At 38.1% G+C, this 27,465-nt stretch overlaps 1 protein-coding gene across 1 annotated transcript in view; it reads right to left on the bottom strand.

Moving 5' to 3' along the window:
• Nucleotides 1-8,086: 8,086 nt before the first annotated feature.
• The window catches only part of LOC121369994, a 54,861-nt gene continuing 35,482 nt past the window's right edge, over nt 8,087-27,465 (bottom strand). The window contains exons 36-50 of the mRNA XM_041495077.1: nt 26,797-26,975; nt 26,233-26,373; nt 22,120-22,276; nt 20,593-20,731; nt 20,085-20,206; nt 19,482-19,621; nt 18,921-19,068; nt 17,958-18,161; nt 15,108-15,311; nt 13,420-14,175; nt 12,994-13,206; nt 12,672-12,767; nt 11,912-12,228; nt 11,484-11,685; nt 8,087-11,026 (exon numbers count right to left, since the gene is read on the bottom strand). Of these exons, the coding sequence (XP_041351011.1) occupies nt 10,728-11,026; nt 11,484-11,685; nt 11,912-12,228; nt 12,672-12,767; nt 12,994-13,206; nt 13,420-14,175; nt 15,108-15,311; nt 17,958-18,161; nt 18,921-19,068; nt 19,482-19,621; nt 20,085-20,206; nt 20,593-20,731; nt 22,120-22,276; nt 26,233-26,373; nt 26,797-26,975 (3,317 nt within the window). The 3' untranslated portion in view covers nt 8,087-10,727. The remainder of the gene's footprint in view (nt 11,027-11,483; nt 11,686-11,911; nt 12,229-12,671; nt 12,768-12,993; nt 13,207-13,419; nt 14,176-15,107; nt 15,312-17,957; nt 18,162-18,920; nt 19,069-19,481; nt 19,622-20,084; nt 20,207-20,592; nt 20,732-22,119; nt 22,277-26,232; nt 26,374-26,796; nt 26,976-27,465) is intronic.

Below are 27,465 nucleotides of genomic sequence, written 5' to 3'. Positions count from 1 at the left end.
TACTGACACTGCTTCCGATGCCATCTTCTTCGTTCCAGATAGAGTGCAACAAGCCACAAGAAAATCAGAATCATAAAACACGTCTGTTCTCTAGCACAGTCGCAAAGCAAATGAAGTGTAAACCATAAATCCATTCTTTTATACCTTCGAGTTCATCCAAAACAAAACTCGTTCACCACTGGTGACACTCGTTAGTGTTGCAGAAGTTACACTGAAGAAATCCCATCTGGTTTTGATGGTCGTCTTGCATGGCGCAGGGCACAATCGAGTTCAGCTCTGGTACAAAGTCACACATGACTGTGAAACAGCCTTTCAGTTTCTCCCATTGTTGTAGAGAAAGGAATATTCCCTTCTTCGAAGGTTTCACGGATTTAGTTTCTTCACACCACCACCACTGACGCAGGTCCACCCCAGCAAAGTTCTTGTCGACGCTGACATGGACGTTGACACCAAGGTGTCTGAACAATGTTTCGTCTTTCCCCTGGTTTAATGCTGAAATCGTTTTGTCAATTTGGCTTTTACATCCAGACAGTTCGATCCACTGTTTAAGACTAAGGACAATACCTCGCTTGGTGGGGAAAGTTTTCCCCTTGTCACTGTCAAATTTCCTTATGTGAATAGCAGTGTCCCCTTTCCATAACTTGGCCACCACGTAGACGTTAGTTCCAAGTTCTAGACGACATCTCGCTTCATCACTTGTGGAACAGGCCATCTCTGGATTGAACGTAGATCTGATCGTTTTTGGCGAGCGAATGACAATTAAACCGTATCTAGCCTTTTTATACTCTTTCGTGCCAGTCTAAGTAGGTCAGGGGCCGGTCTAAGTAGATCAGGGGCCGGGTCAGTAGGTCAGGGCCGGGTCAGTAGGACGTTGCACACGGCACAGTAGGCCAGTCTAAGTAGGTCACGGGCAGTCTAAGTAGGTCAGGGCCGGGTCAGTAGGACGAGGTCACGCGACGTCATCAAGGTCAAGGTCACTGAAAGTAGGTCATGACTCCCGGTAGGCCCTGATACTACTCCCACTGTCCTAGACAGCCTCAGATAACTCTGTGTGTGTGTGTGTGTGTGTGTGTGTGTGTGTGTGTGTGTGTGTGTGCGTGCGCGTGCGCGCTCCCAGGATAGCGTGATTGAATAGAGACAGTGTTCCATATGCCAAATGACCGAATATCTGCGGTATTTAAGGGATGTCGACAAAGATTAGCGAATGGCTAATTTAAAAAAAATACGATGATATGTTTATTAATTATTGTAACATTCATTGGAAGAAAATTAGAAAATTTAATTTGGAAGAAGCTCATTGATGGATTTCGAAAATAAACAAGATTGTGACTCGAGAGTGATACACGGGTTGTGATTTATTTGACAGAACAGCTGTTCCGTCTCAGCTTTTGATCTCTTTGATGTGCGTTTTTATGCGAACGTCTGTCGCGCGCACGCTGAGGGTGTTTATTTATATCATTGAGCAATCTGTCGTGTGTAACTGTGGACTGGTGTGGAAACAAAAACGGATAGCTGTGAACATTGGCTTGTTTAATGAAAGAGGTTATATGCTTACTGAACGTTGCAATCTGAATTTAGATAATGATAATGCACCTTAATAATTAATAAAAAATGAATAATTATAAATTAACATTTTTGTTTTATATACTACAGTGAATGTTTCTATCGAAAGTGCACAGATTTATCAAATATGTACAGAAAAGCACTTCAATTATCTGTAATAATAATTAATTTACTTATTTTTCTTTCTTTCTTTCTGTATTAAATAAACAAGAAATTGCATGGGGCAACTAGCCTTTAACGTAGAAATATTAGTTTAACACACGCGATATATTATCATTCCATACGGAGCTGGTAGTTCGAGCAAGAAAACGTAATCCGATCTCCTTGTGGTTTCGAGTTTTAAAGTTGTTTTTAGTTAAGTCGTAATGTATTAAGATGTGCGAGAGAGAGAGAGAGAGAGAGAGAGAGAGAGAGAGAGAGAGAGAGAGAGAGAGAGAGAGAGAGAGAGAGAGAGAGAGAGAGAGAGATTATATGCCACACATGCTTAATCCATTAACTCGGCGAAAGGCAGACTAGCAGACGATACGAGCCGTACTGTGCCAAGAGCTTAACGAGTATCACGTGTCAATCAAAGGGAAATAACTGCAATAAAACAAAATAATGTTCGCATTACAATTCCAAGAGTTCTCCCCCCTTACCATATACGTTTACGTCAATTTATATATATATTTTTTTTATAAATTTTTTTGCGATAAGTCCATGTTATGTATTATTAGAATATTTATAGATCAGGGAAATAACCGCACAGAGTAGTTCCCTAGAGTACTCATGGGCGTACATGGGATTTTGAAAAGGGGGATTCCAAAATAGATTGCAGAGATATTGTGCATATATTTCTATGTTGAGTTTTGAAAAGGGAGGTTCCAAAATAGATTGCAGAGATATTGGGCATATATTTCTATGTTGAGTAAATATAATAATGTCAGATATCAATGTCAGATATATTAAATTATAAAAAAGCGATTTCGGGGGGGGGGTTCGGTCGAACCCATCGAACCCCCGACCCCCCCCCCCCCCCGCCCCCTATGTACGCCCATGGTACTAGTCCTGACCGTTTAATATAAATTTTACCAAATGGGTAAATACAGTGGTCGATCTAGGATCGATCCCCGTCGGTGGTCCAATAGGCTATATCCAACCAGTGCAACTGGTATGTCAAGGGTCGTGGTATGTGCCATCCTGTGCACACGTCCCTTGCTACTATAAAGTAGCGGGTAGCGGTAGAGACTGACATTCAATCACAAATCTAGTTATAAAGTAAAACACACAAAAAACAAACGCAATGGTTTGTTTTTTTCATTTTATTTCTAAATGACAAATCACAAACTACACATATATAAAATGGACACTCATTGGGTTACATCAAGAGGCCTTAAGGGCGACAACTTCACATATATAAACTGGACACACATTGGGTTACATCGAGAGTCCCTTAGGGCGACATGTGAATAATATTAGTGTTCATTTCTCTTCATTTTCGTCCTCATCATCATCAGTATCATCATCATCGGTATCGTCGTCGTCCAGTTCGCCCAAATATTAGCTGATCCAGGAACGATACTGATTTAATTTAGAACGAGTCTGAGATCTCTGTCGTGATCCACAGACTAGAATTTTCCTCGTGTTGGGGCCTTTGTCAAAGTAATGCATATAGGTCAGGAAGCGAGAGTACACGTGTCTTTAAATAACTTCCATTGCAAAGTCTTCTTTCGAGATAGTCACGATTGATGTCGAATTCACGCTCGATCATTAGACGTACGCCTTCGCTTTCCAGATCGGACGACGGCTCCTCTTCTTCATTTCCCTCCTCGCACGTTTTAAATCGCAGATGTCGCTGCAAGTCACTCCCGTCCTTAAAGACCAGATCACACATATCGCAAGACTGGTAGTTTTCTCTTGAATGCGTTTCTTTGCATGATTTGCACGTAGAGCTCTTTCTCCGACGGTGTTTGAAACTCTTCTGAGACATTCGCCGTTACGTTCGTGCTTTTATACCATTCAGACAGCCCCGTCTCTAAACCATTGGGTCGAAGGCGCCAATGTTCGTGGCGTGGTCGGTTTCAAGTCCACCAAGAGATGTCCGTAGGGCCTGTGGGTAGCTTCCTCAAACCGTTGCATCAAATGACGAGTATTTCCAGGATACATCTGCTGTGCCAAAGTTAGGACTTGTTGCGTGTCGATGGGGTTGTTGAACAGTGCCAAGTAATGACAGTTTCTTCTTTGTGACGGGTTATAGAGGTTCTGGTTGATGGCAATCACAGAGAGGTTTCTGTGGTGACATCAGGTCGTCCAACACGATAAGATTTCTGACTCTTTTTCCAAATTCTCGGGTATGCATTGAACAAATTTCATTCGAGCAACCATTTTGATCGTATCATAGAGGGGTTGCCATCGTTTGTAGAGCCAAATGATGCGTTGAGGAGGCAGGTGGATTTTAACATCCCTTAGCAGTTTGTACAACAAAAATGTTTTTCCTCACGACGTGGGTCCCGACACGATCATGTAACGGATGTAACTATCTTAGGGGCTGCTGCTGCTGCTGCTGCTGCTGCTGCTGCTGGGAAGGCTTATTTTCAGATTCCAAGAGTCTATGTTTATTTAGTACGTGCCGAGTTACATCGTGGGTCCAAACTTCTTTTTTTCGCAAATGTGACACTGATTCATGATGTTGACTGTTGAAGTGTTCGACGTGAACTGGCGATGTTGAAACAGCCATGCCCCCTTTTATAGTCTTTTCGGAAATGCTTCTGTTCCACGCCACTCTGTTCTCGTTTCTGCTCGGCCTTGGCTTGCTCTACCACCTGTTGCGTTGGGGAGACCATGATGACTTTAGGTGTCGGGGACTTGTTCTGTTCCTCTTTTTCTTTTATCCACGTGGGATCGTAGAGTTCTAGACATCGATCCACGCTGTACATCATTTGCCTTTTCCCACCACGTTGCATTGGAAAATGTCGCTGAAGTTTGCCTTGGCTTGCAAGTTGTAAAAGCGGGTCCACTTGTCCACGTCGGGAACGTACAACATATACTGATCTGACATGTTGCTTCTCTAAAGGTTCTAACTCAAATGACGATGTTACCCATTATTTATACTCTCTACAATTTCACGCATGCGCACAAAGATGTAGTTTGTGTGATACGTATGACCCATCCCCCAATCTCAGGGCCACAGGGCCACACACAGGGCCACAGGGCTACACTCAGGGCCACACGCAGGGCCACAGAACCACACTCTGGGCCACACACAGGGCCACACTCAAAGCCACACACAAGGCCACAGGACCACACTTAGGGCCACACGCAGGTCCATAGGACCACACTCAGTGCCACACACAGGGCCACACACACACACACACACATCTCGGGGACAGTCTCTAATGTTCCATCACTGGATCGTCCATCTTCTGCCATTCGTAGGTGCGTAGTCCACAACAGTAACAGACGACGGCATCATGGTCTCCCGTATAGAAGAAACCGGCCTTGACGAGTTCCCTCGGTCTCGGTCTCATCTGGAGAGGCCACCGACCAAATGTGTAGAGTTGCCTATAGAATCCTTTCATTTCGGAACGATGGCAGAAGAAGTAATGTCTCGAAAGCCCATCCCATTCGTCATCGGCGTTGTAGGTATCATCATCGTAGGGAGCCGAGTCTGTTTTATATTCTCGAGCAGCATCCGTCTGATCCATGGGTTCTTCGTCCACGATTTCGACGGGTTCACGGGTATCCATGGGTTCTTCATCCACGATTTCACCGGGTTCACGTGCAGCGTCCATTTGGTCCATGTCATGTTCTTCTGGTTTGGTAGCCACTCTTTTGCATTTGATCGTGTGTCCTTCGGAACATTTGCATACCAAGACATCATCACCGCTGCTACAACTGCTGCTACTGCTGCTGTCCATTCTCGAATATCCCGATGCCTTCTTAGGAGCACACGTCTTTACTCTACAACGGTCAACTGACGAATGACGAACAGTTCTAAATCTAAGGTTTATATACACAATATCTGAGCATGTCCAAACGCGTCCTGTGTTTTTCCCGTGACGTCACCGAGCATGTCTGGACACTTCTAATATCTCGGGTTGCATTCCAAACACTCTATGACACCCGTCAGATTCTGATGATCTTGGTGGCACGGTATGACGTCTCTCAATTCAGGCACAAAGTCGTAGATGGTGTCAAAGCATTTCTGGAGCTCTTTCCACTGTTCAGCAGTCAATCGAATGCCGCGAAGGGAGGGTTTTAGTTCTTGATCACAATACCACCACTGACGAATATCCACGCCGGCATAACTACGTTCGACGTAGACGTTCCCACCGAGATGTTGTGATGTTTCCCGTTTGAAGGTGACCAGTTCCAACCACTGTTTCATCGTCAGAGAAATGCCTTTCTTGGTGGGAAAATGTTTTCCACGGTCCTCGTCAAACTGACGAACGTGAATGGCAATGTTCTCCTTCCACAGTTTAGCCACGACGTAGACGTTACCGCCAAGGTCTAGTTTGCATCTCGTTTCGTTTTCTTCGTTTTCGACAAGACCCTCTGTAGTGTTTCTGTTTCTGTTTCGATGCCATTTTATATGTAATATTATATATCGTAAGTATCATCAACGGTATACGTCTTCTCTCTAGCAGTGTCACTGAGCGAATGGCAAGCACCCTAAATTTGGGGGATTTATAGGCCTCACGGTAGCGTCCCCACGCTATCTCGAGGTCAAGACGTGTCTGAACACGTTCTGGGATGACTAATGACCATCGCCGGGCACGTTTCAAACATCGCGGACATTTCCACTCCCCGTTGACTCACATCTGACTGACACGCACACACGTCAAAACGATTAAACCCATCTTGCCATCTGATTTACGACTTCCGCACCATCTGTTTAGACCCCTGACAGCTACCAAATCCATTGAACACACACTATCTTGCCATCTGATAGCCATTAACGACTTCCGCACCATCTGTTTCCTGTACATCACATTTCCTGTCACAGTTAGATAAACCCTCCATCATTTGAAACCACTCTATGGGTCATTAACGACTTCCTCACCATCTGTTTCCTGTACATCAAAGGACCGCAGACGGTTAACACACCCATAAATCTGGCCGACATCCAGTGTTTCCTGACACACAGGTCAGGTTCCCACGCCCATCCCACAGCTGTCCAAGTCATTAACTTAGAGGTCTATGTACTCGAAGTAGGTCAAGGTTAGCGTCCCCGTGACGTCACACCCCACGCTTAGAGGTCAGCCAATCAGAAGACGCCACGCCCAGGTCACGTGACCTAGCTCATTTGCATATTTTGATACCCAAGTGCCATCCCTACTACTCACAATGCAGGACTTTTAGAACAAAATTAGCCCCCCATGTACCTCGAGAAGGTATCGGCTAACTCTACCAGAGGGCCAAATCAGTTTGTCTGCTGCCGGCCATTATGAAAATTGGAAATCACACATATCAATTACTATACGAGTTAAAATCACGGGGGTGGGGGTGAGTGAGACGTAGCCCAGTGGTAAAAGTGATCGCTTGGTGTACGGTCGGTTTAGGATCAATCCTCGTCAGTGGGCCCATTGGGCTATTTCTCGCTCCAGCCAGTGCACCACGACTGGTACATCTAAGGCCGTGGTATGTGCACCCTGTCTATGGGATGGTGCATATAAAAGATCCCTTGCTGCTAATCAGAAAGAGTAGCCCATTAAGTGGCGACAGCGGGTTTCCTTCCTCACTATCTGTGTGGTCCTTAACTATATGTCTGATGCCATATAACCGTAAAAAAAAAGTTTTGAGTGCATCGTTAAATAAACCATTTCCTTCCTTCCTTCATCTGGTGGGGTTATTTATGTAATATGAAGGCATCTTAACATTGAAATTCAAGATGGCCGTGGTCAACCGAATTGATAATTTGAAATGGCCAGAGCTTAAAATATTTGGACTAAATCACTGAAATTAGGATTCATAATCTATGAGTGTGGATATATTTTGCAATTTGAAGTCATTTTGATCTTCAAATCCAAGATGGTCGTTGAACTTGGAATATGGAATGTATTTTCATTAGTAAGGGAATTCACAATCGTTTTATGTTTTTTATTACAATTTGATGCCATTATGACTTTGAAATCCAATATGGAGGGCGTGGCATCTATATTAAAACACTTAAAAGCGCATTATTTTTAAAATAATTTTATGTCCACTGGAACGGTAAATTCAATGAACAATTGTAATTTACCATACGTTATAACTAAGACAGATTCGGTACCGATGCTGACCTATCTTCTACTCTGTGTACTGGATGTTTTCCGAAGTGCTAGGCAGGTGTAGAGAACGGAGTGCCATTTAATGATTTTCCACTGGCACATCTCCAGCCAATAATGTAACTGGCGAGTTTCTCCTTCCCCGTGTTAAAAATCTAACAGCTATAGTTTAGAACGTTGTGTGTGTCATTAAACATTCCTTTCCTATCTTATGTTATAAAATATTAACTCCATGTAGCAATTTAAATACCTTTTCACAAACAAACAAAACACAAAGCGCTAGAAAATAAAATGTATTGATAAAATAGTTTGCTTACAAAATAACCTTTCACCACAGAAAAAAACCTGTTATAGAACAACGGTTTACTACTAAAACCCATCTCAGAAGCAGCTAAATAACTATGTCAAATGATGTTTCTACACTCTACCGTAAAGGGAAATATTTTCACGCGTTAATATTTTGCCATTTCTGCCTCCAACTGGTGATTTTGCGGGAATTACATTCACAATGACACCAGCAGTGAAAAGAGAAAAAAACTTCACAATCTAAAATTTGAATAAGTCAATGAGTGTTGAAAGCGGGTATTTTTTAGGAATAAATATTGTAATGGCAATTTCCACACTCCATTTGAAGCCCATCACAGCCCATGTGACCCGATCCATAGCATGTGCACAGCACCATTGAGGCAAAAATAGTTTTGCACGTGCCACTGGTCACGTGACTACAAATGCACACGTGTTTTCATCGTTACTTGCTCACAGAAGTCTGACACAACGAAAACCCCCACATTAAAACGATGTTTGTTACAACTTGTTTCGATGCCACGCCTCACAAATGTGCAGTGTTAACGTACCGTCGGTATGTTGCACGCAGGCATGTCAGTAGCTGACGTTGTAAGGGCGTTGGGTTGCAATCGATGGCAGGCAGAGGGTTTGGAGACGACGTGGTGAACGTCATGCTCAGTGTTGTGTCAATGAAGTTGACAGATTCGGAGGCGGAAGTGTCATGGTTTGTGGTGCTTTATGTGAAAATGGACGTTCTCGACTTCTTTTCATCCGTGGCAACCTCAACGCTGCTGCATACCGCGACCAGGTGCTGGCCCAGGATCTTGTGCCCTTCGTGGCAGCTCATGGTCCAGGTCTAATCTTTCAGCATGACAACGCCAGACCCCATAGGCCATCTTGTCAAGGGATTACCTGAGGAGGCGGGCATCAATGTCATGGATTGGCCTTCAAGGTCGCCCGACCTGAATCCCATCAAGCATGTATGGGATGTGCTGGCACTCTCAGGGACCCTCCACAGACTTTGCAGGAGCTTGGTGCCTCATTAGTGGAACAATGGCGCCGTATCTCTCATGCAGTCTTTACATGCATCAGGCAGTCGATGAAGTGGCGTTGCCTTGCAGTTGTGGGTACACATGGAGGGCATACACGCTACTGAACCTGCGATTTCATCAGACGACCCTGCTTATGAATTACCATTTTGACTGTTAGTGGTTTTGGCGCATCGAACAGATTTTTGACTCAACATTTATTCCTATTCTTTCTTTGGACGTCATACAATAAAAAAAAAAACTTATTTAACACGTTCTTCTGTCATATTTGCTCATTAGCCAAGATGAAACGTTTGTGAAGTTTTTAATTTGACTCAGTATATATGTAGGGCCTTCCAAATTACATGATGCAAAATGTAAATGAATTTTATTGGATATACTATTAATTAATCATCATGGACCAGTCACGATCGGTTAACTATGGAAGTATACTGGTATATGTTTACTGTTATAACATCAACAACTTACATTAATTTCAATACTGAGCAATCAGCCATTCCTGATTTCCACAAATTTACCTTTAGCCCAAGGAAGTCACGTGAGTCATTCTTTCATTTGGAGAGGAAACTCAAAATAGGGCAACATTAACATTATGTCCAGTACCTGAATGATGATACAATGTTTTGGCCATGAGACATCACTGACCTTTCTCTAATGAAGGGAAATATTGCGGGGTATTACATTCGCGTTCAAATTATCAATTCTCGAATTTCAAGTGATTTGTTTCAGGTGAAATTATTTCCCTTTATAGTAATATTCATATCCTTTCCCAAGTTTCTAACTTTAAAAACTTATAAAAACACCACATTGCAAAGTATTAATTTTATGTTTGTTTCGATAGTAGCTAGTCGGGTGGAGAGGGTATTCTGGGTGTATCCCTTCCCTGTCAATTGCCCTAATAAAACAGCACCATAAAGGAATTTAATATTGATTTACCAAAACAAAACCCAATAACAAAATAATTATAAACATGTCATGTTCCTGTGGTAAAAAGATGCATTACATATTTATTTATTTCAATAATCAAATGAATAAAATAGGATTATACACATATAAATGCAAAAGCAAATATAACGTTAACGAAATGTAATCTGTGTTAAATTAACACTCAGCAAGTGCATAAAACAATCTTATAAAAACACAGAGAATTCATGTAATTTACAGAATAACAATATTTCATGAACTCCCGTTCATATCTGCTGTCTTTAATATATGCTAAAGAATAAAATCATAGATGTAGCTAGTTTAATTTAAAAGACAGGATTTTCAAATATAATAGATACAAAGGACATTGTTCTGTGAAATATCACTTTGTGAAATAGTACTGATTGTGAAATAATGTTTTTAATATTCTGCTTTTGTAGTTCTCAGTCATTTGCAATGAATTCTATGAAAACTAAGTATTTCAAGGTAAGTACACGTTATTTACGTAAACAGTTTTATCACTTTCACTAATTTTAGAAACATTGCAATTCTGGATGAAGGAAATTAGACATTCAAATGTTTACATATCAAATGTATAACAATTTAAAGGCAGTTAACTTGTTTAATGTAATGTAAGAAATATGTCTTTAGCACTTTGGACCTATAACTCTTTAGGATTAATAACAACATGTTCTTTGTACAATGCAGTACTTCCACATTTATCTATGGCCATCACTGTAAGGTAGACGTTGACGTCCTGATCCTGTGACGTAGCTGGAAGTGTCAGCTGTTCATACGTGTTATCAGTGACTTTCTTGTTTAGAATGTCAGCTCCTCCCTGTACAGTTCCCAGTGATACTTCATACACCAGGTTGGACCAAGACGATGTCACGGCACCTTTCCATGATAACAGTACTTTTGTGTCACCAGCCAACTGAGTGACAATTATTTTGGACGAAGCTGAAATGTAATGTTAATACAGTTAATGTACATTCCATGCAAAACAAAAACTGTTGGAATTATCCTGAATATTATATACAAGATAATGTCACATAAAAATGTAAAACTCTGGTATAGTAACTGATATAGGGTTGATCGATCTGGGATATGATGATATAGTTTACAGAGTTCTGTACATTGATTGCGGGTCTGACTAGATCCATCGAGGACAATATATTGTGTACAAAAACTACATTTACACAAACACGTTTAGCTCTAATTGTGTGGCATTTATGATAACAGTGTACAGTTTAATCATTAGAAACAAAGGTATTCTATGAACTATATTTAATCAACTTACCATTAGTTACTCTTCTTTTTAAGGATGTGGTATGATATAGTAACATGATACATATCTGTTATGTTGCAGCTAAAAATGCTCAATTCAAATAACTATAAGAACGCTCACAGCTCTAACCTGACCATAATGGTGGCTCTCCAATTGTTTTGATTTTTTTTGATACGGTCATCACCTCTTTCTCCAACATATCCACCGGTGTTAGGCTGCATGTGTATTCAGTATTTTGCTGCAATTTTAGCTTGTCCAGGTGTGCATGGTCAAAAGTAAGATAGGTTGGAATTATATTCTTAACTGTATTAGATGAAGACGCCATGGTTATCTGGAAAAGTAGCAAATTATTAGATTTAATGATGACTTTTACAATACTTTCCATCACACACCTGTTTTGGATATGGTTTCGGATACGATGTCAGACTTCACATGATACACACTATTTTTGACAAAATCAAAATTAAACCCCAAATTAAACTGAATTACGCAGTTACGACCCATGCTAATGGAACTCTAGAGGTAGATTTTGATTAAAGAATGATCTGTGATCTTACTATCATATGCTTGATTTTCTCCAAGGGTTCTGGGTTTTCCCATCTGAAGCTAACTGAGTCAGTAGATGTCTGGCAGGTCGAGCCAGCAGGCAGCACAGTAAAACTGTTTTCCAAGACGCTGTTAGAGACATTATCTTTGACCAGTTTTATGCCATCAGTAGAAGCCTGAGCTGGCAGTCCTGCCTTGTTGTAGCAGCGTACTGTACTGTACACCATCAGAGATAAGCCGATACGAGAAGGATCAATATCATGATCATGCTGGTTACTAGCATCAACTTTATTAAATGGTTTCAGGTCGGTTATTCCTGGTCCAGTTCCTGTTTAAATAAAAAATAATATTAATAATATCGATAATCTTAAGTTTAGCTATAATTACTGCATTATGAACATTGACATGAGGAACAATGTTGACATCTTCAACAGTTATTATTATTATTATTATTATAAACAGTACAAGATTTAAGTGAATATTGTGCATCGACTATATATTGAAAACTTTAAACAAAACAACAAAACACAACAACAAACAAACAAACAAACAAACCAGAAAACCTGTTTTGCGTTTCTCAGCAAGTAAGATAGTGTTCTAATTTTAATAGAAAAATATGACTTCATATCATATTTTATTCTGTAATAATAACCTGTTAAATACAAACACGTTTATTCTTTTGACATAAAGCATTTATTAGTATCTACATAAAACACATCTTTTGAACATACTAGTTTTGAATACAATATCACATGTCCGTTCGTATAATACCTATAGCCCATTCACAGTAGTCCACTCCAGATTCTGCATCTGAAACTTTATAGTTGACATACAGTCTTGATGATTTTTGGAAATCTGCATCAAAGTCTGTAAATAAAATAATAATAAACATTTATTGCCTAGCACTTGAAAAGCTACGAAAAATAAAATGATCTTGTAAGTACATGGACATGTTAGTCCTCCCTCCACATCTAAACGGACAACTTCATACTGATTGTTTGACGTGGATCTTACCAAGATTAACCTAATAATAAGGCTGTTATACAATAATACAATTGTTAAAATGTTTTTATTTAGACATTTTGAACCAAACCTTCTCCATCATTCACGTCAGTTATGACAGGTGGTGTCATATCCACTTTGATGGCTCCCGATGTTGATACACTACTCAGTCCTGCAGCGTTTGTGGCAACCACGGTGATGTAGATCTCTGTATTGTGTGTTAATGTTAATCCTGAAGTAAAGCCATGAGTCCGCTCTCCTACACTTTGGAAGTCCTGTACCTGGGTTCCTCCTGGAACTGTACCTGAGGATATTTTTAAATATTTAAATTTATGAAAAGACTATAGATTATGAATAATACACATTAAAACAAATTAATCAGAACAACAAATCGATTTAATTTAAAAAGAAAATTTCGATTATGTACATGATACATATTGTATTTTATTTCTAATAACACAAATATGCTAGATTGTGATGTAAACACAGAACTACTTTGTTACAATGTATGGCTTACCTATTGCCCATTTATTGTCTGTAATCGGAGTTTGGTCATCTTTGAAATACCAGACAGTATGAATAGAAGCCCAGTAGGGCAGAAACAAGCTTGTTGATGTGATGTTGTTATCTTGGTCCTGAGATGTCGACTTTTCTGTGTGTTCAACTACATTTAATGACACATGATCCAATGCCAGCTGGATTTCATTTGAAGATGTTTCAAAGGCTATTTTCACAGATGTGGTTTTAGCCTTTAAAATGTAAGTAAACTTGTGCCAAAGAATGCTTGTTTGTTTTCCGACATCACATATACCTTTGCAAAGATTGGGATCTAAACTGAAAGAAATCTTGTCATCCCCAAACTGAATATAGCCCTCTATTGTCGGATGGTTTTCTGATATGTCATGTGGATATCCAAAGTGAGCAGTCAATTTATATTTTTTGCCTTGTACCAATGCAGATACTGTCTGCCACATACGACCACTAACAACTACATGACTATTTCCATGACGAGCAATGGATGATCCTTCTGAAATCAGCTTCACACAGGAATCAGAGTCTGTTTCCCAGGGTGATGGGATGTTACTGTTGCATTCTGGAGTTTGAGTCTGACTGTCAGTTTCAAACGAAGGGTTGTTAAATAGATTGTCTCCCAAGTAGACAACACTAACAGGCTCTGGTGCAGTGAAGTCAATAGTTACACCATCAGACACACTCACTGATGATCTTTGTCCAGAGGCATCAAATGAAAAGACTTTATGGTAAATGGTCTTTCCTGAAATAGATATAATAATGAATAAAAACGTAAATTAAATGTACTGTAGAGACAAAATTGTATGTGTCACTTGAGTCTTGTTTAATACGCTTGTATTTACTTACAACAAAATCTCAAAAGTTTCCTTTGCTTTAAACAAAAATAGTGGACGTGGGAATGAATGAATTAATGTTTAACGACACCCCAGCACGAAAAATACATCGGCTATTGGGTGTCAAAGTGTGGTAATGGAATAGTGGACGTGGGATACGTTAAAATTGTTTTATACCTTTGTGTTACAAAGATGTAAAGATCAATGCATGAACGTAACACCAAACTCTTATTAACTCAAGTTGGTAAAATTATAAAGGATATTTTAGAATAGGCCCATTATTGTTTTATTTTGGGTTTAAAATAATATTTAGTCCGCATCAGTATCATTATAATTTATAAGTGAACAATGGAGTTTTGTACTATGATATTTTATATATCCTATAGCCAAACTAGGAGGGATGTAGACCCCATCATCTTGGGAGAAACAGTCATCCTACAGACAAAATACTCATAATTTATGGTACCTGTCAGAACTTTGTCAAAACGTATATTTGACGTGTACTAAGATATGATTTGTAACAATAACTGTTTGGCATTCATATTTATGTGACTAGTAATTAAATTGCCTTGATATTAATAGATTGGTATAGTTGTTAATAATCTGAACGACAAACCCATTATCCACGATCAAGACAATATATCTGCATAATGGAGATTTGGCAAAATGCACTAGATAGAGATTCATGAAATCAACTGCTATTTTGCTAAATACCGATTCGACTTTGCAGAAATTCGGTCTTTATCACAAATAAGAATTTTGTCATTCAGATTCTGTAACAAATATTCTTTTCATTTCTTTATTTAAATGTACAGCTAGGTAAAGTGTACGATAAACCAACCATTGGGTAGAGCTGTTGTTAGATTCTTTCTGATGATTGTATGCAATCCTACATTCTGTGCTTCATGGATGTTACACTCGGTAGGCACGGTGGAGTCTCCAGCACACCAAGTGTAGCTCACAATACCATATCCAGCATCAGAGAAGCCAAGCCAGGATGCAGATAGATTTTTGGGGTTAGACTGAAAATCAGTGTCATGAAGACCTGCAATTCACAATTACTATTTAAATTTTACATTCATGACCAAAACCAGTTTGGCTTTTGTCAAACCTCTGGCGTTGTCATGGCCTCTAGGTAATAAAGTCTTGGATTTTGAAAGGTTAAATAAAACTACATGTATGATGTATATAATATATAATAGTTTTAGTTTTATATCACACATCATGTTATAATGCCATCTTATTCTTGTTGCAGAGATTTTAGAAACAGGATTTGGTGTCAAATATATAAGTAACTATATAATATTATATAATACTGTGGAACCTGTCTAAACCGAATCATGCTGGGGACCTAATATTTATCTGATTTAGACAGGATCCGGTGTTTAGAGGCATTCGTTTTAGAATTTACAAAATTTGGGACCAACTTAGCTGGATTTGACAGGAATTGCTACGGTTCAGTTTAGACAGTTTTCACTGTGTGTGTGTGTGTGTGTGTGTATATATATATATATATATATATATATATATATATATATATATATATATATATATATATACTGACACACAATGAAAACCCAAAACAAATATTTTTCAATATTTTGTTGTGATTAATTAAAAATATATTTATTGGACTTAAATAACAGTGTATGAGAGGAAGCCATTGATTGGTACTTTTGTCTGGGTTTTAATCCTGGTTTTATTCTCGTTACACATACAATAGCAGAAACACACAAAATGGTGTGAAATGTATTCACTACATGCTCAACCATGCTGCATGCAATGCACGTGAAATGCCAGTATGTGGACACATAAAAGTCACGTAACGGTGTCATATTCCTCGTCACAATAAGAATGCCACGACTCAGAGAAGAACAAAGGGAGCGAGCGTTGGGCATGGTTCAAGGGGGCACTTCGCAAAGCCAAGTTGCTAGGACCTTCAGAGTCCATCCATCAACTATTGGACGACTTGTTGAACGTCATCAACAGACCGGGAGTGTCCGTGATCGACCTCGACCTGCTCAACGTCCCATTACGACCCCACGCCAAGATCGGCAGATTCGACACACCACCTCCGTGACCGGTTCAGAACTGCCACGATGACAGCAAGCAACACGATAGGACGTCATGGAAGGCCTATCCATCCGATGACGGTAATCCGTCGACTCAGATGCAGACGCCCGTACAACGGTAACATCATGACACCGCGACATCGTGCTGCGAGGCAACAGTTTGCTCTCCAGAATGGTAATCATCCACCAGCCTTTTACCAGAGCATTGTTTTCTCAGATGAGTCCCGTTTCTCTGTCTCCTTTGCCGATGGAAGAGCACGTGTGTATAGGAGACTCCATGAACGGTACGCTGACGGATGTGTGAGGGAACGTGATCGGTTTGGCGGCGGTTGTCTGATGGTATGGGGGGCAATCAACTGTGATTTCAGGAGTGATCTCATCATTGTCCACGATGCCCTTACAGCCCAGCGTTATGTTGACGTTGTTTCAACAAGACAATTCCCGTCCACATACTGCAAGAATTACCCAGGCATTCCTGCAACAAGCTGGTATCACCGTTATGAACTGGCCCACCGTTTCACCGGATTTGAACCCAATTGAACACATGTGGAGTTAGGACGTCGTGTACATCACCGCCAGCTACAACCGCGTAACATTGCTGAGCTTGCACATATTACTGATAATAACTGGCCATGTTTCCATGTGAATGTATCTCATGAATACCAGATGAGCCAATTAATTGACACTGTCTAGACACAAAAATAGATACCGGTATTGTGGAATATTACCTGTCGCCCCTAAAATTGTAATGGACATGGTTTATTACTGTAAATAGTTCTGTAAAACTATTGATTAAGTAGACTTTTCCATCTAAAACCACAGAACTGACCAATTGCGTAGTCCCAAAGAAAAGAATATTATCACTTGGGTATTGTGGGTTGTCGTTTTTGCTCCAACGTAGCATATCAATAGGCCTAATTTTGTACATTTTTCCTTTGGATTATTTAACAGAGAAAAATACTATAACCCCGTTTTGTTCCGTTAATACAACTTGAAATATATTTAGTTAAATAGTTTATTATAATATTACGTCATTTATGCTGTTTTACAAGTCAGGTTGATCAAAGAGAAGCGCCTTGTTGAAAATTACTGCTTTTGTTTACACTGTGCATACAGGAGATGGTCAGGAGCTGACGTCACTTCGCCCCAAGCTATCCCACCGGACGTCACAAAAACGAAACAAAATGGCTGCCCCCAGTTAGCAGGAATAATCATGGTTTTTTATTAACTCTAAAATTACGCGTTTTTTATTTGCTAAAGTGTCAGTATGTGTTGGTGATCCGGGTATGCATCTTTCCAACACATAAGGCTCTTGTTTGAGTTGACCCTATTAAGTTCAATCTGAAATATTTTTAAAATGCACTTTTCTTTTTATAATTTACTTTATTTCATATTTAATCTTTATAACTTGTTTTATATTTAATATTTTATAATTTATTTTATATTTTATCATTTATTTTTATTTTATATTTTATCATTTATATTGCATTTAATATTTAATACTGAGATGAGCAAACAGTGGATGGCCACCTCAGCCTCTGATGACCTTGTTACATTTCCTTATCCTTAATCATTGTGTGGATTTGTATTAAATATGAAATAATACTACTTCTCCTTACCTCGTCCGTCATTAACAATTCCAGCAGCTGGTGATGTGTTATCCACAAAGAAACCATCTGAGTTATCCCAGGTTACTAGACCAGCTCTGTTGTAGGCTAACACGTTTGAGTAATAAATCTGTTCAGACTTGAGAGACATTCCAGTCACTCTGTACCACGTGGATTCTGTTGTTGATGCACTGTGACGTTCGTGAATGTTGTGACCTACAAAGTATTCCACAACAAATCATAATAGTACAAGCAGCATTATAGGATATCTTATGTTACAAACATTTTTTTAAATTGTAAGATGTTTCCAACTAATAAAATATTTCTACGATTACACTTACACATTAAATATATTTTCTTGTTTAGAATATCAGTGTCTGTATATTCAATGTGTTTCTGGTCGTTTTGATATTTGTAAGAAGCCCAAACTGGATTCTGTCTTGAAATAATTTCGTACGTACGAAAAAAACATATTTTAGGAAATAAAATGAAATTTAACCTAGTACAAATATTAGAACTATCAGAAACACGTTTAATATACTGTCACTAATATTTTATGCAGAAAAATATATTTGATATGCAATTACAATCGTTAAAAAGTATCTGTTAGTCGATAATATCTTAAACATTGCAGCAAACTCAGGAATATCCCTTTAAGAGTTGAGAAGTAGATTCATAGGCATATGGCTCCCATTTTTGTAGGGGTGGGGGGGGGGGAGCAGTCTGGTTTTTTGCCCAAATTTGAGGTTTTGCTCCAGCACCCCGCCCCCGTCTCATATGTTTATGAGTAGATTTATGAACGTACCAAAATTGCAAAATTTAAATTCCAAGGATTGGAAATATACATCATCATTACTTTAGTCACATTAACATAATACACCACCATAATCCAAAGTTACATCTCTTCACAAAGAGATGATTTGACAAGGTCGTGAGTGGTATCATAAAGCATGTGTTATTCATAACAAAGCCTACCTCCAGGACGTGTGCTGATGTAAACCCCATACTTTGCCAGTCCAAACAAACCAGGTTTAAAGTTGTCCTTCCAACTGACATACACTTCACTGCTGTTATTAATGAAGTCTGTGTCCTTGGTCTGTCCATTGCTTGAATGATCTTTAACCTAGCAAACAAAATAAATCAAATGAATTTGTTTTATACATTTGTAATAAAATTGAATAAATAATACATTTTTAAACAATCAATGTTAAATAGAGGCAAAGATGACTAGCAGTGAATTAGTTCTCTCTCGGTGATAGCAGTAACTTGGTGTTGCCGAAAATTCAAGTTCAGATGTTCAGTATAAATGTGTAGTATTTTTTAATATTATGGCCGATGAACAAACATTGCAAACAGGATTTTGTGAATATTTTAAATCAAATCCACAATTTAAAATAAATAATGACTTTATATAGAGAACATCATTTAGTTACTTTTTGTTATTTCAAAAATGCTATACCTTCAATTTGTTCATGTCGTTGTTCGAATGATGCATTTAGTCAACATATAGTAAAATGTTAAGAATAACATACATACCGCTCTGCCAATTGTGTTTGATATTCCAGCTGGTTTGACAATAACAGCAACTCCATTGGACTTGAAGATATCATAGTCATTAAGACCATACCAAGCACGGACAAACACAGAGTATCGAGTATTAGACTGAAGTTGGTTGCCTAGAAAAGTGACATGATGGTGATGGTTTTACAATATACAATGCTGGTTTATCCAAAAACAATTGTTGTGACAGTTATTGTGAATTCCTATCAAACGTTTCTTCCACCAATCATTTGACTGGACATACACGCCATTTAAAAATAGACTTATTTGTCAAAAAGGATAACTTTAAGAATTCCTATATTTTCCATCAAATGTTTCCTTCCCCTATTATCATACCATGGAAATTATTTTCCAATTTCTTATAATTGTTCTTATTATTGTTCCATGAATAATAGTACAATTATACAATTTATGCCACTGTGAAGTAATCGATACATTCATGCTGTGAAGTTATATCTTTCTCAAGATGTACATAATTCTGGCTTCAATTTAACAGTGGTTTTATGGTGCTTATTATATGAACGTTCCTCTATTGGGCGTTTTTTACATTTTCATAAATACGTTATGGTCATTCCATACCTCTTGGTATTGTGACAACAGCAGACGTGGCTAATCCCACATGGAACCAGATCTGGTCAGTCTGAAGGTTGTACACACCTTCTGGTAAATCCTTGTCACTGAAGCCAACACTTACTTCATATCTAAAACGAAATGAAACCTTAATATGAAACACACTACTGCGTTTCCTACCATTCTAACATATTTATGGAATGACTAAAATTACATATTAAATTAATATTAGTACATGTACAAATTAGAATATCGATCCTAAAATGTCAGTAGAAACCCAACCTATTTATTAATCATCGGCTATTTGATGTCAAACATATGGCAAATTATCATATGAAGTTTTAGAGAAAATCAAAGTTTGCTAATGTTAAAAACGCATCGTGGAAGACTGCCGCAAACTGATGGTGTATTAATGTTTCGGTTTTTGTTATACTTTGGTACATATTCGTTTATTCTTATATGTAATAACTGTTTCTATTTATTATGATTTCAGTATAAATTGATAATTTAGCACTACCTTTTAACAGGTACTCCTTGTTGAATTTCCCACATCGCTCCTAAATGACTGCTACTTGATGTGTATTGCTGATCATCATAAGAAGAGTTAAAATGGAGGTCGGTAACATCTTTTACAAGTATTAGTCTATTTCCACCATCTGAAAGTAATATAATGTATACGCTTTAGTGCTCACAAATCTACTGTCATAAACAATGCCATGATGACTAATGATAAACATAATTTGTCTTGGGGTCTAACAAATATTTCCCCTTAAATGTGTTTTGTACACGAATTCAATATTATTATGTGGAATACAATATTTTTACAATTTATACATGGTTTCTACAAAATATATTGAGTGAATTTACTTGTAATCAAATAGTTTGAGGATGAAACATTTAGCAAGAGATGGTACTGGTCTGGTGTCGATACAAAATGACTGCAGTGAATGAATGAATGAATGAATGCTTAAGCACAAAAATACACATCGGTTATTGGGTGTCAGAAAAGGTAAATATATGACTGTAAGCCATAAAATTAAAATATTTTGTCGTTAAAAATACTAATTTAAAACATCATAACACAAGGTTACAAATGCCTGATTTTGTTTATTTTTAAATATACAGATGATATCCATAGCAATAACCTTTATCTATATGACCACAGTCCTCGTAAGAAAGAAAGAAAGAAATGGTTTATTTAACGATGCACTTAACACATTTTATTTACGGTTATATGGCGTCAGACATATGGTCAAAGACCACACATATATTGAGAGAGGAAACCCGCTGACGCCACTTCATAGGCTACTCTTTTCGATTAGCAGCAAGGGATCTTTTATATGCACCATCCCACAGACAGGCTAGTACACACCATGGCCTTTGATATACCAGTCGTGGTGCACTAGCTGGAACGAGAAATAGCCCAATGGGCACAGTCCTCGAAATCATGATGTAAATAACCTTGTATATTCGAGTTCAAGGAATGTTATTGCTACATTCGGCAGCCTCCCTAACTCGATAAACATTTATCATTTTTGTTTGAATTTAAGTAAATACTAAAAAGCATGTTTAGTATTGTTTAAAAGAATGTGATGAAACCAAATGGTATTTTTTGCTGTCAGTTTGTATAAATATCACAGGTTTTGTCCTGACTATTATGGTCTACCAACGTTCAGGCATCGAAATAAGCAAGATGTTTTGTAACCCATGTACTGGTTACTAATATTAATATTAATATTAATATTAATATTAAATCCGTTAAGAGACACACCGATACTTAGTAATTCATTCATACCATTGTTATTACTATACTAATAATGTATGTGTATCTAAATACCATTCAGCTGATCAGAATTCACCTGTTGTAGTTTGAGTAAAACAAGATTTTATGGAGAATGAAGTATTGTTCTCGACTTTCGTGACAATTGGTAACCTCCTGATAACTTGAACAACCGACCTCAACTTATTCGATGCCTGAACATCACATAGCACAATGCAGGGTCTGAATACCAGTAGTACAACACAAAACACTGCATCTGCCTACCCTCAGAACAACTTCCAACAGCATTACAAGTCTTGTCCTGACTTCCACACACACAGTGACCCACACAGCTGAAAATATCACAGCGTCTCACAAGTTCCAGTGCTCCTCCATTTACCAGCTTCAGTTCACTGTGAAGAGCGTTACTCTGTAAACCAACCTGTAATACAAAATGTTTTTGAAATATAAAATCTGAACACATTCAAGGATATATATATATATATATATATATATATATATATATATATATATATATATATATATACTGAACAGCATTGAAAATGCACCACCAAGAAATGTTTGGATTTCGAAAAGAATACCTGAGCACTAAATGTTTTTGTTGTGAACAGCAATAGATGGATGATTGATAATTGTAACCATGTGGGTTTTATTGTTTTAATGATTGTAGTATGCACAAAGCACATGTACTTAAACCTTTGGCTAGGAGCTGTAGGGACATGCATTTACCTGTCTAAACCTCTGACCACTGACCAGGGACAGTGACGATCAACCAATAGACTGGCCAGCTGTGTTTGACCCAGTTGGTGGCTATTCACTGTCACTCACCTGACATTCTTTCACATGACACGAACTGCACAAGCTAGCCACTCTCTATCTGAATTTAATCTTCACTGGGATAATTGGTGAGTTATATTTCTACTTTTCTAATTCACTTTACTATTTTACTAACATATAAAGTACAGTTTATAAATTACAAATAAGGTTTAAATAAATAGTTACTTCAATTAATATTTACTTTGATAACGGAATAAACTGAATTAATGTAAGTATTAGAATTTGGGTGTGACACTTACGCTGTAACAATAATGGATATTCCTATAGCCAAGCCATAATTAAATGAGTCGTTATTATTGTTTTAGAAATGTATGTGAATAGTGTGTATGTGTGTATATTAAATTAGAATAGTATTAGTTTTATTTTACTTGTTTCTTGTAGACTTTTTGACGATTGATGTTGCCGCCCTAAAGCCCACAGCTGAAGGTAATGGTATTTCAGTGCCTAGGTAAACCGTATCACCTATGAGGATAATGTTTTGTCGCCATATGTGTACTTGTTGTCGGTTGTAAATAATGATTTAAGATTACCGGCGATTGATTAATATTTAGTCGTTTAACGTACGGCAATTCTGTATGTGTATTATGCCTATATTTGATGTTTACTGTGGCGATGTTAACTATTGCTCAGTGTATGGTTCTTTCTTTTGTTTAAGCGATTTGCTATTACCTGTAGATAATAACTAGACTGCAGAGTGTATTTATATATATTTTAATGCGTTTTAATATGGTGTTTTAAGACTGTTTATGTATAGTTGTGAATGTATTTTAATAATGCCATTTTTGCTTATAGGGTTTATTCGACTATATACTCATGTTCTTCGGAATAAAGAACCCTGTTAAACTCTCTTCACCGAGTCCAGTTGTCTGTTATCGGGAAGTAACATAATGACAATAAACAAAAAAGGATGCACAATCATTGATTAGTTTTAATTCATTAACGTATGAAAGACACGTGGAGTTAAAATGAAAAGTCAATAGTGCGTATGTCCACCATTTGCAGCAACACAAGCCATGCAACGTCTTCAAATCGACCCGGTAAGTATGCAAATAGTGTTCTGGGGGATAGCAGTCCACTCCTGCTGTAGTGCATTTTCCAGTTCTCTAAGGTTATTCATTTGTGGACGACGTGAGATGCGTTGACCAAGATAATCCCAAAGATACTCTATTGGCGATAAATCAGGGGACAGTGCTGGCCATTCAAGTAAAGGGACATTATCGTTCGCTAGATACTGTGTTGTAATACGTGCTGTGTGCGCTCGGGCGTTCTCTTGCTAAAATGTGTGCATATCCCGATGCTGGTGAAAGAAGGGAATATCGTGATTTAATAAGACGTTATCCCGGTAGTAAATGGCATTCATTCTGCCATGGCAAACATGGAGTGCTGTTAAGTGATGATAACTGATCCCGCCCCACACCATGACACTCCCTCCACCCCATCGATCCGTCTGGACAAGACAGTCATTGTGGTAACGTTCTTCACGCCGACACCACATCCGCAACCGACCATCAGCATTCCTTATATGGAAACAGAATTCGTCAAAGAATAGCACACCATGCCAACGTTGTAATCTCCAATGACGATACCTTCCTGCCAAACGTCGGACTCATTTCGATGTCGATCAGTCAAGATAGGTTCAACATATGGTCGTTGAGAATGCAGCCCAGCAAAGCGAAGACGGCGACGCAGTGTATGCGCTGACAACCCCTCGTCGATCTTGAACAGTTGGTGTAGTCCTGGCAGCTGGCAGCGTTCTATCACGAATATGGAGGCGAACAATATGGCGATCTTGTCGTGGTGTCGTAACACGTCAGTGCCATGGATGTGGACGGTCCCTGGTGGTTCCTGTCTGCTGGTATCTCCTGTGGAGTCTAGTGATTGTTGAATGGTGATATCCAAACTGCTGTACGATGACTCTACTCGAAATGCCGACTTGAAGCATGCCTAAGGCACGTTCATGTTCCTCAACTTTCAACCTTGTCATCACTTGTTTAACTTCCCTCAAAGACTACTTCATACATGAAAGTGGCTTTTCAGAGACCATCGTTTATAATTTACGTTTTTTGTGCTATGCATGCAATATGTTCTGTTTTGGTGTTGTGTTTCAAGGAGTATTCATGCAATCGTTTTTGTAAGTTATTCGTCGTTATGCACGGTCTATAAGGTAGTACCGTACTTATTCATTGATATTTTTAATGCTGATATACGCCCCATTCACATTTGTTATCATCAACTGGTGGTGCGTTTTCAATGCTGTTCAGTATATATATGTGTGTGTGTGTGTGTGTGTGTGTGTGTGTGTGTTCTCGTGAATTAAAATTTCTTTTAATTAACATCACAAAATATATAACAAAATTACAAATCATTTAGGCATAAGAATGAATACAAAATAAACATCAATGTTCATGTAGAATTTTGTTATTCTACCATAATCAGAACAAAAACATTATAATTTACTCTTTTCCCCCAATGTCATAGACATGTTTGCAAACAGAAACACATTGTCCACAATGGAGAAGATATTTTTTTTACATTCCTTAGTAACTTACCTAAACACAGGCCTAAAGCATAAACCAAAATGATCAGTTAGTTTTATAGTATCTACCATTCACATTTTGGCATTATTTTCAAGTGCTCCACATTATGTGTCTTTTACTTATCCCCCTGATTACTTATGGAACAAACAACAGAGTAGGACTTAGATCTGCGTAACTGTTTAAGCCACCTGTGTAAACTACTATAATATAAGTTAACCAAGTATTTATACGCAAGTATCAACTGTGGTATGAACATGATACATTGACAAATAAAACAAGCAATACCAAAATTCTGAAACAGTCATTCTGAAAATAGTAGGACCTGCATGCTGATTTTGGAGAGCTGATTTTGAGTTGTTTGGAGAATTATTTTCCAACTTCTGAGATACCTTAGGACATCCTCATCGTATGCCGATTTTAATTACCAACAGAGCGTTCTGGTACTGAAGTTGTTTGATCATGGTTATAACATCCAAGGACGCCTGAAAGCCTTCAGAAAATGTTATGGAAGACATTCAGAGGCCATTTCACAATATGATGCATCACTAACTAAAATGATGTCTGAAGAAATACCCTTTTTGACCTTGTACATGCCTTTTTTATCTTTCTGATGAAATTCTTCTATATTTCATAGACTTGATAGCTTTAGGGTCTACGATGACGGGTGGCAACGGTGAGGCAGGATATTCTCACCTGTCGCGAACACCTCATATCGTCACTATTTATATAGTAATTCGTGAGTGCATGTAATCACAACTGTATATATTCCAGTGAAATCTATTATTTCCAAGTTTGGGTTTTCTAAGCTAGTCTTGGCAGTCCTCCAACAGGCAGTTGAAGTGGGATGAGTCATCCCGTTAAGGTTCTCCTAAAGGAGTCTCGGTTCTCCCAAGGACGAGCATCTGAAAGTGGATCATGGAAGGTATTGCAACTCTACCTAAAACATCCTTTTGCCTATACCTTGTGCAGAGACATGATTTTGTCCTTCAAATTTAAAAACTACCTTATTGACGGCCCACACTGCAACAAAGACAGAAGAACTTCCACTGAGATCCTTGGTGGGAATAGTGTACAACTGAACAAAGCCTTCATCATCCATATCAACTCCTGTTGTAGTATGTGAAAGTTTAGCCAATTCTTTATTCTGAAAATGGAAATGTAATATTTAACAAACAACCTTATTTGATTGTATTTTATACAGTATTTAACAAAAATGATTAAACTATTATGCAATTAAAAAAGAGCTAATTATCGCCAAAGATAAATCAAGAGAAAATGAGATGATGTCCAAAACTGCCACATATTCACTGCAAATACAAAGTGCGTTTCCAATCGAATATCACTTTGATAAGCTATAGTATACAATTTTTATTTATTTGAAACAAACGTGCATTAAGAATTATAGACACGTCATTACTCAAAACATTTCTTACAGCTTATCAGTCAGTTTCTTTTGTTCAGAATAAAATGTGTTAGTAATGATAATACTTTTTAAAATTACACCAGAATGCCGTTTTCACTCTGAATATATTCTATATAATAACCATATATGATTTTCAACATTTACTTGATTTAGATCTGTTCCAAATGGAGTTGTACCAACACTTATGGTATACTGGTCGATTTTGGAATGAAGATCTGAAAATCCGAGCCAGGCTAGATTAAGTTTATCATTGCTCCATGTCATCCAGTCAGGTTGATGTCTGGTAAGTCGTGCAGCATGGTCTGTCTTTACAGCAAACATTCCTAAACACACACAGTACAGTATTTTACTAAAACTGTGTTTGATATCTTTTACAGTGAACAGTATGCATACAGGTATACAGAAGACTAACTGATCATAAACATATGTACTCTGTACAGCTCATCTACAACTATAAGTTAATTATAAAGAACTTGTGAATCACTGTCAATAATAATGATGCTTCTGGGTTATTGCTGTATATTTGGGTATATTTATTGCATATACGCATGGTGATTCCATATGCCACAATTTACACTATTCAGTGCAATTACAATATCGGTGAATGTTTCAAACCACAGACGAATGAATCGGTCGGAATAGTTTAGACTGTCTATATAAATTATTGCAAGATTATTAACTCCTGATTTTTTTTTTTTATGTGTTTGCTTCGAAACTCTTCTGAATGTATAAACTGATCACTATAACAAACAAATAACTGAAGAAAATTATATACGATAATACACGTGCAAATTGTCTTGTTTTGAAAAACCC

This window comes from Gigantopelta aegis, chromosome 4 (genome assembly GCF_016097555.1).
Source record: "Gigantopelta aegis isolate Gae_Host chromosome 4, Gae_host_genome, whole genome shotgun sequence".
NCBI classification, from domain to species: Eukaryota; Metazoa; Mollusca; class Gastropoda; order Neomphalida; family Peltospiridae; genus Gigantopelta; species Gigantopelta aegis.
The sequence above is the reverse complement of the archived record's forward strand: the minus strand, read 5'-3'. Positions and strand labels throughout refer to the sequence as shown.